Source organism: Lactuca virosa, chromosome 8, assembly GCF_052849685.1.
Source record: "Lactuca virosa cultivar CGN04683 chromosome 8, Lactuca_virosa_CGN04683_v6, whole genome shotgun sequence".
NCBI classification, from domain to species: domain Eukaryota; kingdom Viridiplantae; phylum Streptophyta; class Magnoliopsida; order Asterales; family Asteraceae; genus Lactuca; species Lactuca virosa.
The window spans coordinates 50,579,376-50,593,167 of NC_136433.1; the positions used below are offsets into that span (position 1 = coordinate 50,579,376).

At 37.0% G+C, this 13,792-nt stretch overlaps 1 protein-coding gene across 1 annotated transcript; it reads left to right on the top strand.

Moving 5' to 3' along the window:
• Positions 1–4,547: 4,547 nt before the first annotated feature.
• LOC145134566 (6,7-dimethyl-8-ribityllumazine synthase, chloroplastic-like) lies at positions 4,548–6,662 on the top strand. The gene is made up of 8 exons (XM_079069402.1): positions 4,548–4,815; positions 4,896–5,020; positions 5,530–5,625; positions 5,714–5,809; positions 5,909–5,987; positions 6,054–6,100; positions 6,193–6,252; positions 6,334–6,662. Exons 1-8 carry the CDS (start codon positions 4,650–4,652, stop codon positions 6,373–6,375), a joined length of 711 nt encoding a protein of 236 aa, XP_078925528.1. The 5' UTR covers positions 4,548–4,649; the 3' UTR covers positions 6,376–6,662.
• Positions 6,663–13,792: the final 7,130 nt, after the last annotated feature.

Genomic DNA, 13,792 nt, shown 5'->3' on the forward strand with positions numbered 1-13,792 from the left:
AGGTAAGATGTAATTTACAATAAAATAAATTTTGAATATAAATAAGAACACGCTTCTGGTTTGTGAAACAACTATAAAAATACGATTTTTTATAGTCTTACATGCATGAAAACCAATATATAAAAAAATAGAAAAAACTAATTTATAAAAACTGATAAGAAATTGATAGAATTCTCTATTTTGGTGATATTTTGTATTGGATAATCATGATTTGTTTTATCTGAACCATGAGATTTATGACGATTACAATATTGTAAGTTTCAAAACTGAACAATAGTTAACATAAAATTTGTTAAATTCATATGCATTCGAACGTCCATAAGGCATTATATTCCAATAGTATAATGTTGTAAAGGAAAATGAATTTTCAAACGGGGAATATGAAAATACCTAATGCATGTCATATCGATACAAATTTATATTATTATATAGATACAAATCACATGATTTTAATGATATATTTTGATATTCCAATTTATACCGAATATTAGGTAATAAAATTTGTTATAAGAAAATAAAAGAAGCTATTTAATTTAATTATAAAGAAAAAATAAAAAAAATAAAAAGTTATTTACATGAGTATGAATGTTTAAGGTGGTGATTATGAGAAAATAGATGCAGCATGGAGCTTGGAGATGTGACTTTAGAAAAGGCCTTATAAGAAAGAAGTAAGAATAAAAATAAATAATACAAGTACTATCCACATTTGCTAAAATGTTATAGATATATTATAATAATAATAATAATAAATAATACAAGTACTATCCACATTTGCTAAAATGTTATATATTATAATAATAATAATAACAACAACAATAATGATAATGTTATGTCAAAAAATGTTATAGATATATTACTCCAGTATTGTAGCCTTCCTTACGACTCACGACCAGCTAGACATCCACTCTGACGTCTGCACTCCACGAGACTCCGCTGCATTCAAGGTTTGTAATTGTAACTCAATAAACTCGAAATGAGATTTTCTTTTGCAACTCAATAGACAACATGTAACACCGTAATTTTTCAAACAAAAATTTCATTTTAAAATCGCATACTTTTCGTAACATACTGTATAGAAATCTCGTTTATTAAAATTTACAAAACACAACTTCATTAATAAGCCAGGATCCTCAAAACATGACTCTTTCTCTGGTGTGTACAATCAAGCCGGTGCCTTCCCGCGATCCTCTGAGATACCTGAAACACATAACACATAACACGGTAAGCACGAAGCTTAGTGAGTTCCCCAAAATACCACATATAACACATATTAGCCACTCGAGGCTATAACTCTGTGGGCCCACTGGCCCTAACTCTGTGGACCCTCTGGTCCTAGCTCTGTGGACCTTCCGGTCCTAACTCTGTAAACTCTGGAATACACACAGCATAAATCACATAGAAATAATGCAGTGCAACACATCACATACATAGCATACAAGATACTCTGTCACATAACTCTAATTACCACTCAAGGTAAAGTATAGTGAGAAGACTCACCTGGCAAGCAGAAAGCAGCTATCCTCACACTTGAATCTCGAACTCGCCACCTCCTAACACATAGGATGAATATCTCTTATAATAACTCTTTTTCACGACTCAGATAATCGAAGGCGGTTCCCTCTCTTTCTAACTCTCTAAAGTGGGTAAAAGACCATTTTACCCTTCCAAGGCCTCTATTACTTATGTTTAGGGGTGAGCGTGGTGCGGTTTGGTGCGGTTTTTGGCCAAAACCGAACCAAAAACCGCAACTTCGGTTTTTTGAAGTTTAGAAACCGCACCGTTCGGTTTTATGCGGTTTGGTTTTTGCGGGTTTTTTTGCGGTTCGGTTTTTTTTGCGGTTTTTTGTCAATTATTTTATTTGGTTTTTGTTTGGCTTTTTTAATAAAACTCAGCAACTCAACGAGTTACTTTGACTCAGATGAGGAGTGTTAATCATTTCTTGAGAAACTTTATATAGAGATGAGGAGCGCCAGATTGACTCTCTTATATGAAACGTGAGGATCATGAAAGTTTTATCTCAAAGGTGATCAGGGATACTCTTATAAGACTGACAAAATTAAAGCTCAAATAATATCTTGGAGATGAACTGATACCACCACCTCTTGGTTTAAAATCAAAGAATATAACCACTCATCCAACATCTTCTAATGCTTGAATATAATACAAATTAAATATAATATTTATGAAGGCGATAATATCAATTAATGTATTAACAAAAATGATATTATCGTCACTAGTATTCTTCATATTTAAATGTTAAAAAATGTAATAAACATTATTTGTTCTTGTAAATATCACTATACGTATGCTTAAAAATATACAATCATCTTTTGATAAGATAGATATTTATATTTATAGATTTTTAATTGTCATGAGTTCTTAGTTCTTAGTTCTTAGTTCCTACTCGTCGAGTGCACCCATGCGACTCGTCGAGTCCCCTCGCCTCAGCTGAACTCTACCTAGGACTCACTCAGCTCGTCGAGTTGACTCCCAACTCGGCGAGCCAACACTAGGTCAAGATTACTCGGTCAAACCCGCTACGACTCGTCGATTCGCGTCATGGACTCGGCGAGTTGGCTCCCACAGATTTCTCATTCAGTCATTTGAGGTCAGATCTGCAACCCAAACTCATAGATCTAACCCCCTACTACCCAAAAGTCACGCAAAGGTCTGAACTTGAGGCTCATGCATGGTGTATTTTGCTCTATACACCATTTTGACTCCATTGAAGCTCCATAGCTTCAAAGCTCCAAGGCTACTCACTCAAGGTTGTCTACTTTCTGGATCCCTGGACCTCACAAGGTCCAGATCTACAATTGACTCGAAAAAGGGTTTGGATGCACCCAAAACCCCATCAATATGGATGCAAGCCCAACTTTACAACCAATGAAATCTACTCAAACACAATGGAGGCAAGAGTTGTACCAGATTTGAAGCTTGAAATGAAGATGAGACTGATCCACCAACTCTCCTCTGAGATCCTTGCAACTCCCTTAATCTTCTTCTCAAAGAAATGACCTCCAAGAAGCCTCTTTCCTCTCTAGCTCATAAATAACTCTAGGGTTTCTCTCAAGGGACGAAGACACTGTTGGGAAAGGGCCAAGGAGGCTATACGTGCCTTTAAATAGATCCCAAACCCCGGAGATTAGCGTTTCTCTGCCCAGCACCTACTCGGCGAGTCCCTCTCCTCGGACTCGCCGAGTCCACTCATTAAATCCACTGGAGAACCCGACTCGACTCGGCGAGTTGGACCCTCAACTCGTCGAGTCTCTCTTTTAATCATAAGATTCACCCACACCAATATACCTCTAAAAATCCGGATGTTACACAACATTTGTGATTCTGAATTTCTGGTATTTGAATTAATCTTTGTTCCGGATATAAAATGTATTTTTTTGTTTTTTTGTTATGAATACATTTTACTCTAAAATATATATATGCAAAATTATAAAAATAAATAAATAGTTATCTTATTTTTAAATAATGAATATGTGAGTTATTATATAATAGATTAATTTTCGGTTCCCTTAGGAACAGTAAAGTTCCTAAGGGTTTGACATAATTGGTCCTTCTATTTCGCCTCTTAACCATTTTGGATTTTTTTTAACTAAAGGGTTTGACATAATTGGTCCTTCTATTTTGCCTATTAACCATTTTGGAATTTCTTTTTTTCGTTTTTTTAACTAAATAAAGTTCAACACATATCAATGTAATTGCCCAGTTTTTTCTTGAAGTTGCAATTCCGTCCCTTTTTATGTTATTTGTATTGGGTTGGTCATTCCTTCTCAATCCTTCTGCACTGCCATTCTTTTTTGATCCATTTACTCATTTCACCGCTTTGAACCTACTCCACGTCTGTTCAGGTCCAAAGCTACCATCTACGTGGTGTTTTTTTCTCTGAGCTTCTATTGCCCACGCAGGAGATAACACCGACAATATGTTAGCGATTGAATCGTCTCTCTGCTGCCACCATCAACATCTGCCGCCGCCTCCATCTATCTATCAACATCACCTAATTATATTGGTTACGAATCAGACCCTAAGAACTTGAAGGGGGCGGTGTTCACTGCGGTTTCACATGTCACGTAAGCTGAAAATGCACTCCACTCCCTCTGGTCTCAGCCCTTTTGACTACTACGTAAGTTCGTTTGCAGTTACTTTAAGGCATAAAAAATAACCTTATTTTCGTAATATTGGAATATTAGATTAGTCGGTATGCGAAAGTTGGTTTCGAAATCCACGTTATGGAAGTTCACTTTACAAAAATAAAAATTAAAAAATAATCAATTTAGAGTACTATTTTGTGTATTATTTTGCCATTAAAAATATAACATTTAAGGAATTGATAACTGGTCTCTTTTCTAAAAATTTGCTAATTCCAACCCCTTTAATTCTTTAGCCATTTTGACACTTTTGGTCATTATAGTGAAAATTTTTATATTTTTTCATAAAAAACACAAAAAACGGTCCGGGGCGAAGCCCGGGTTTTTCCACTAGTTTTTATTATTTCATTTCTTATTTATTAATCTAACTGATGTTTAGGGGAAAATATTTGGGTGCAAAAAAATTCAGACGGCGAACCATAGAGAGAAAGTGTGAAATCCTTGGCAAGTCAAAATCTCGACCCAAATTCCAGGTAGCAGACGAAAATGGCGGCCACTGCCACAGCTTCTTCAACATTTCTCCATCTTCTTCACGATGATACCTCATCGTTATTATCTTCAAGGGGAACACGTCTTCGCTCTTCATCACTTGCCCTTCTCCCTCCACGTAGAACTTCCTCTACATCTCTCCTGATCCAGTTTTCCCCAAAATGTAAGATTTATACTTGTTCAACATTCCACGCTCAATTTGTTCATTTGGCATTCATACATATACGTCTGTGATACTGTAAGGTTTGGCAAACCCGCTATTTGTAACGGCAGCCGCGGCAGAGAAGAAGAAATCACCCTTTCAAACAGAAGCTGTTCGTCAATTGACCGGTTTTCTGACCAAGGCTGAGGGTTTTCGCTTTGCTATCGTTAGTACACTCACTATCTTTTCTCTGTTTTTCTTTCTTTCTCCAATTTCTTCCCTCTAATTATTAGTATGGGAATTTTCAGGGTCCTGGATTCATGATGTCGATTGTCTAGTTAACGCAAACCATATTAACCGACATTTTCAAGTTTAATATCATAGAATTCAATCTTTTTAAATTAACTCGTTCAACTTTCTTGAAATTTTATCAATTCTGAAATCAAATTTGAGTCCCTTTTAGCAGCATTCTTTTGCTGAACTGTTGAACATATTTATATACACATTGCCAAGTGTCTTTTCTTTGGTAATCAACATTCATGATTCAAATGTATCATGTATAACAGAGAGGGCTTGAGCTGTTTTACATTTTCAGTATGCCAACTCTTGGGTAATAGTAATTTTGGGATTCTGTAGACTATTCACCATTTACTACATGTTAAATACACAAAAATTCCTTGATAATTCAGATTTTGTTTACCTTTTGTAATATGTCTACTGCTTTTCTTGACATAGGTAGTTGCAAGGTTTAATGAAATTGTCACAAGGCCTTTGATGGATGGTGCTTTGGACACATTCAAGAAGTATTCAGTGAAGGAAGAAGATATTGATGTGTGTAATTATGTATTATCTCCATTTGTATAATTTATTGGGCCATTTTATGCTACTGTGACTAACATTATTGTGTTCATATTATTAGGTTGTGTGGGTTCCTGGTAGTTTTGAGATTGGTTTAGTTGCTGAAAAGCTTGGAAAATCAGGAAAATATCATGCAATATTGTGTATAGGAGCTGTGGTGATATATTTATTCCCAACTTTTTATATCATGTTCAATAAATCTAGCAAACAAGATATATAATATCTTACATGAAAATGGTGATTTGTGATTTTGTAGGTTAGAGGTGATACTACCCACTATGATGCTGTTGCTAATTCAGCTGCATCTGGAGTCCTTTCTGCTGGACTTAATTCAGGTTGTTTTTAACTTTATATTTAAAGCCATGATATGAATTATGATACTTACATATTGTTTGTTACAGGTGTTCCTTGCATATTTGGAGTCTTGACATGTGAAGACATGGATCAGGTATATTTTAATAATTAGTTTAAGATTTTGAGAATTGAGATATTATAATATTTTACCTTAAACAAATGATCATTATTTTTGTATTGTTACAGGCCTTGAATCGTGCTGGTGGTAAAGCAGGGAATAAGGGATCTGAGGCAGCTTTGACTGCTGTAAGTTGCTTTGACTGATGACTTTTTTGTGAAATAAAAATTGTAAATTTTTTTGACTGAAATCTTAAAAATGTATTGCAGATTGAGATGGCATCTCTTTTTGAGCATCATCTCAAGGATTAATGGTGTTTCTTCTGTTGAGGTTACATTGCTAGGAGCATCATGAGAATGCAAAGGCTATTATATAGGCAATCATTGAAGCGGAAATATTGTCTTAAGGAGATCATGTTGTTTGAATAACTAGAAGAGTCTGAATCTTTTTTTTTTTTTTTTTTTTTTTTTTTTTTTGGTTTTCTTTTTGTGTAATTTGCAGGAAAGATTGGTGTTTTTTTGAGCACATGATGTATGTCTACATGATAATGGTGAGCGTACCAAGTTGAAAAAATAAGCTAAAATTGGAACTTGATTTAGGTTGTGTTGACACGCAAGCTATATTATTTTTTGAGTTAATTACTATGTAATATTTGGTGATACCACTTAAGTAATTAAAAAGCAACTTATCAGTTAGGTTTTCAAAAAGTTATATGTGATAGTTTATTGATAAGTTAGCTTATAAGCTAAAAATTAGTTTTCGGTTGGTATGCAAAACAATAAACATTTGCTAATTTTCATGCCATTCACTTACATTAGAAAACTTTGGTACTATTCATGTATCAAATGCCAAAATAGTATATAAATCTGATTTCATCATTAAAAATATTTAAAAAACTTTTTTAACATGGATGGAAACTAAAACAAACTTGTATACATATTTTTTGTGTTAAAGTACGTATGATCAGTTTTATACCTTAACAAATTCACTTGCATAAATTAATTTTTGTTTGGTATCCTTCTAATCTAGACCAATTTTCCTACAAGATAATTATTACTAAAAATTGTCACTTTCACTGGCATCAGAGAGGTTTAAATTTTTCATTTTGTTGTGAGTTTGGTCCAAATTGTTTTGACCTTTTTTATAATGACGATTTTATCCTTACTTTTTTCTTTTTCGGTTTTTTTTCATTAATTTTTTGATTTAAATAAATAAAAAAGCAAAATAGAAAACCAATTAACCTCTCTCTCTCTCTCTCTCCAACCAGATAACTCTTGAATGTTGTTTGAATCTTGCTGATATTTTTGATAAAAGTTCATATAAATTACATTAATTTCCTACCAAATATTATTATTTTCTAGATAACTAATTTATCCGGCAAAAACTAGTTTTCAACTAAAATTTAGTTTTTCAGCTAGTCTCTCAAACATAATTTATAAGTAAAATTGCAACTTTGAGTTGTCGAAGACCCGTTACTGATTTAAACATGCATTTAACATGACAATGAACCAGGGCTGCCATCCTAGATCACTCATACCCACATGTATGGCCCAACCATAGCTGAGCCCAACCAATCATGGCTCGACTCACTTAAACTCAAATAATTTTGATCTTTGGCCGCTTGACCCATCCAATTTTCTTTAATTTCCTTTTATTTTTTTACTTATTTTGACACCAATAATTTTTTATAGGGTTAACATTTTATTTCAAAGAAATCAACCTTATGGGTTTTTCCAATAACAATATTAATTGAGTAACATTATTTTTACAAAATAACAATATCAATTGACTAACATTATTTTTACAACCATTATTTCAGAACCTAATACGATCGTTTTATCACAAAACTTTGATAAGTGGCCTTTAAACAATTTGACTAACCATAACTAATCATTTTAATATTTGAAGTAGTAAGTTATTTCTAATGATTGTCTCAAAATCAAAGAATCAAACTTCTTTACTTTCACACTACTAATTTACTCTCAATAACTTAGCGTATGCTTCACAAAACTAGTTGGTAGCTAAAATTGTAGCTTTTATTTGTGTAAACTGTTTGATAAAAGTTGCTATAAGATTTTTAATGGTGTAAAATGACACAAAATATAAACATTAAAATCTCCTAAAAAGCTCTCATAAATTATTTAAAGTAGCTTTTGGATCATGAGTTTTTGTCTAAAATAAAAGTTTTAAGGTTGCACTCTTGAACTAAGATTTTTATTTAATTCAAGTTTTTTCTTAACCTAAAAGATCGTAAAAGCTTTCAAAAGCTCGTTGAAAAACACACCCTAATATAATACGCCCTTCGTTCGTCACCGCCACTACTTTTTGTCTCTTTCCGTTCAACACCACACCGTGGCTATGGGTGTCTATCAAAAACCATATTCTTAAATTCACCATTATAATGTTTTCACATCTTTGAAGCATCAATAATACATGATAACCATTCTCTAATCTAATTGTATTAATGTGGTTGTTGTTGTTGTTGTGTTGTTTGATCATCTCAATTTTGTGTAACATCCCAAATTACAGACAAAATATTTCATTTTTAAAACAATATAAACACCCATTTTTAATAAAAATTACATTCAAGTCAAACCATATGTTCATAAACCGTTATTCAGAAATTAGAGTTATAAAGAAGACAATGTTGAATCTTGAATCATAAAATTGTTGATGTGTGTGTACAGTCTCGTCTTCGCAATCCGATAAGTACCAGCATAATATTTAATCCATAATTGTAAACACAAAGCTTAGTGAGTTCCCCAAAATATCACATACAACACATCATAATAATCAGCTAAGGGTTATCAGCAGCTCTAGGACTATCAACAGTCTTGAATATCACATACAACACACACACTATACACAACTATTGGACTATCGTCAACTCTGGGGACTATCAGCGGTCCCAATAGTCTGACAACATGCCATGTGGATTAACAACACCTCACTGGTTATCATCAACCCTAGGGGCTATCAGCAGTCTGGGAGTTATTAACAACTCAATTCACATGTAACATCAATCTACAATTAAGACCCACCTGGTCAACATGTATATACTACCACACAGACAAGTATAGTGAGAAGACTCACCTGAACGAAATAGTAGAAGCTCAAATACATTCCAAGCAATATAACAATGAACATGAGCTACGTAAAGCCAAACCAAGACTATCCCCTTAGCTAAATACTCACTTCTACCCAAGTTTGACCAAAAGTCAAAATGGTCAAAAAGTTAACTGTAACATCCCAAAATTTAGAACCAAAAAATTTCATTTTTGATTATTAAATAAAACCATAGTTATCAAAACATCCGACAGAAACATAAGTCAAAGTATCCAAAGCATCACAATCAGAGTATCCATATCAAAAACATCAGAGTAAACATCCCAGGCTAAAACATCATGGTGTGTGTAATGCAGTCATCCCGAGCTCCTCCCTTTGCTACCGGAAGTTCCTGAAACCAAAACTGTAAATTGTAAGCACGAAGCTTAGTGAGTCTCCCCAAACTACCACATACCATACATATAACATGCAACTAGGAGAGACGGGCCCCGCCCACACTCAAGGAGATACGGGCCTCGCCCACACTCGGATAACGGGCCCCACCCTATGAAATTCAGGCCCCGCCCACGCTTAGTGAGATACGGGTCCCGACCATATTCAGTTATGTAGGAGATACGGGCCCCGCCCACACTCGGCTATCTAAGGGACACGAGCCCCGCCCACACTCAGCTAATAGTGAGATTCGGGCCCCGCTCACACTCAGCTAACTAAGAAACAAATACAAGTATCACACAGACAACAAGTATAACCAAATCTACCAATCCATTCCATATCCGTACTCAAATAATGCTAAGATATGGGCCCTGCCCACACTTAGCTACTAATCAGCACACATGGCATACACGAGCCGTCATTGGTGCTTTCGACCCGTTCAATCCAAGAGGAAACTCACCTTGAATGTCGGATGATAGCTGAAATGTCTCTGCCCGGAATCAGCTCTACTTACTCCCCGAACCAAAACAACCCCTTAGATACCATTTCATACTCATAACCCTTTAGGGTCAACTATGGTTAAAGTCAAGTCTAGGTCAAAGTCAAAGTCAAAGCCCCGAGTTGACTTAACTCGTCGAGTTTGCCATTCAACTCGCCAAGTTCCCATGAATCATAAAATCTTGAAATCGCGATCCAACTCATCGAGTTTTCCTCCAACTCGCCGAGTTCTTCCTTTTAACAGAATCGGGACACTTCGACCCAACTCGTCGAGTTCCTCTATGGACTCGTCGAGTTCTTCAGTCTGTTAGCCCTTCTTAATGCATTAATCCCTTATTCTTCAGATCTACACTCCATACTCTAGATCTAAACTGGAAATGCCTCTGGAAGGGTAAAGTTTCCAACTTTACCCATTAATACCTTTCCTAAAGGTATTAAGCTCAAACCCTAACCCAAAAAGGCCAAAGTCTTAATCCCATCACCACCAAAACTACAAGATAAACCATGAGGTCCTGGATCTGGAATCTAGGGACAAAAAGATCACGTAAAGTCCCAGCTTTCTCAACATGCATGGCCATTAGAAGCCCCAAAAGGCCAAAATGATGGTCTAAAGGTTGCATGGGACTTCCATGGCCATAAAGTTGGCACCTTTATGCCATGAGAACCCTTTAAGGCCTTAGATCTGAAATGTTCTCCACTTGGGACGTCCAAACCCCAAGAATCATATCATTTAGACCAAAAACAAGCAAGGAACTCCAAAATGGAGATCTAAAAGACCATAAGGCAAGGTTCAAGCTTTATACCAGCAAAATGTCGTGGATGAGGCAATTATTCTGGATCTATAAACTCCTTCTTGTGTAACGCCCCGATTTTCAGGTATTGGTTAATGTAAGAATTTTCTTGGTTTCAAGGTCTACTCGACAAGTTGGCTGCCCCACTCGTCGAGTAGCAGCGGGCTGGTCCGCGTGTTTTAGTGACCTACTCGCCGAGTCCAAGAAGGGACTCGACGAGTAGGAACTGAAAGATGAAACCCTAAATCCCGGGGAATTGCACCCTATTTAAAGGATCATTGGCCTTCCCCAGCCTCCCCTTTACAGTTCCTTGGCACCCTTAAACCCTAAATCGTGTGTGTGTGTGTTTCTTGGTGTCATAGAGCTTGGAAGAGAGATATTGGTGAGGAACACTTGGGGGAAACAAGTAAAATCGAAGCTGGGAACTTGTGAGAAGCAAAGATATACATCAGTTGACACTCTCTGGAAGGTATTAAGCTGTCTCTTGGGCTCATCTCATCTTTAACCTCTTTTTGGATGGGTTTTAGGAAAGGCTTTTGTGTTTGAGCCAAGATCTGAAGTTATAACTTCAGATCTGGACTCCCTTTGGTCTCTAGATCCATAAAGGTAGCAGCTTTAGCAGGTAGGAGCCTTCCCTCAAGTGTTGGACTTCATTTCAAGCTTAGTTTTTGTCATTTTAGGGCCTTCAAGCTTTGCATGCACGTAAAGTTTGCAACTTTACGTGATAAGCAGGCCTTGGAAGGTTGGATCTGCAATCTGGAGCCTTTGCATGGCTTAATAAGCATATGTATGGATGAAGGACTGAAGGGACTCGGCGAGTCGTATGAACGACTCGTCGAGTCCGATGAAGATTGTCGTAGACTCGGCGAGTCAGCAGAGTGACTCGGTGGGTACGTTAAAGATTGCCTTGGACTCGACGAGTCGGTGAGTGACTCGGCGAGTTGGTAAAATTAGGCAAGAACTCGGCGAGTAGTTGAGGGTGCTCGACGAGTTGAGGTTAACATGGACTGTTGACCTTGCTAGTTGACTTTGACTTTGACCAAGGGTTGACCAGTTGACTTCTAGGGGTATCTCGGGAATTTATGAACTTTGGGATGTGTTGGATATAGGTGGAGGAGTGGTGGCGGTGATCCGAGAGTTAAGCTTTCTATTTCCAGTCGGCAGTTACGAGGTGAGTTATCCTCACTATACCTAAGGGTCTAAGGCACCCAGGCCGACCCCTTTGAATTGTTATTTGGTTGTGTTGTGCTAGTATGATCTGTTAGATTGGTATCCTAGAGGGTAGGATGATATTATGTGATATGTGGTATGACCTGTTAGTTCGGTATCCTAGAGGGTAGGATAGTATTATGTGGTATGTGGTATGATTCGTTAGATCAGTTGTTGTTTATAGACTGTTGTGTGATTATCTGTTATATGTGCACATGTTTGTGTGGCGGTTGAGGCTTATTTGCTTTGTGCGAAAGCCAATAGACATAGGCATTCCAAGCTGTTGGTTGTGGGCCGTGAGTATTCCATCCCGAGGATGATTGGACTCATAGTATGTAGGGATTCCAACATGTTGGTTGTGGGCCTGGGGTATTCCATCCCGAGGATGATTGGACCCATAGTATGCTGTTTATGATCATATGTGTATTGTTGTGGGTATGGGTATTTTGGGGGAAACTCACTAAGCTTTCGGGCTTACAGTTTCAATTTATTGTTTCAGGTACATCAGGGGATCACGGCAAGGCGAAGACATGATCGTACAACTCCTCATGTTTTATTTATGTTTCTGGAAAAAACTCTGATATTAGACTATTTTGAAAACAAATTTGTAATAACTGTTGGCTTTAAATGTTTTAAACAGTTTTAAATTTGCTTGAATTTTATGAGTGTTACAAGTTGGTATCAGAGCCTTGGTTTGAGTGAATTGGAGGAACACTCGTGTGACTCCAGTCTCAAATCAAGGGAAAAGATTTTCAAAATGATTTTCAAATGGTTTTCAAAATAAGTAAAGGAGCATGCAGGGTGTACCATCAGCCGAATCCAGTAAGTTGACCCCAAAATACCATACAGTTATTTGATTATGTGATATGTTAGAACAGCATGCTAGTGCTAGGCTAGGGATCTTCAGGAATTGCATGATAGAATTTCCTGATTACATGATGCCTGGTATCCTAGGGTTCTCCTTATATGAGATTGAAATCATTAATGTAGTTGCTTAGGGTATGCATCACGGTCGTACATAACTAAGATCTTATAGCCTGAGAATGTTTGGTTTGGCCTTATTTCCTGTTCTTGTTTGATGAAGGGATTAGGGTAGGATCAAGTATTCGAAAGTCTATAGGGTCCAGCGTTATGTATGACTAGCATACACTAGTGCTGCAGGGTTGGTGGAAGTTTCATAGGTGGGTAGATTGTGTGAGACCGATAAGTCAGTTGTGAGACAGTTAGCCTTCCTCTAGGAGTGAGGTTGAGCGACCACCAGGTGTATGTATAGTGTTAGGGTGTTGTGGTGATACTTGAGACAAATATGGGTAGGTGTGGAAGGTAGTAGGGGCCCATACTACTGAAAGCACAGGACCCATACGCGTAGCAAGGAAGTCACAACCCCTAGAGTTTAGTCGGGAGTTGGTTCCCGGTTATTTATAAGGATTTGCTGATATCTTCCTGTTATATTTTCATTATGGTGGTTACGAGGCGTTTCGTGACAGGATCCAGATCGGGATCAGGACAGGGTGATCAAGAGGCCCCAGTAGCACCTGAGGTTATCGGCCAGGAGGGGCCATTGTTGACAGATGATCGAGTCAGGGAGATCATCCGCGAGGAGGTGTTCGAGATTGTCCGGGGTCATATTCCGTAGTTATTTGGGACTATCAAGTCCGCTATGATGGAGTACTTTGATGACAGATATGCAGCCCTTACTGAGACGGCTGCCGCTGCAGCCACCGCGGCTGTA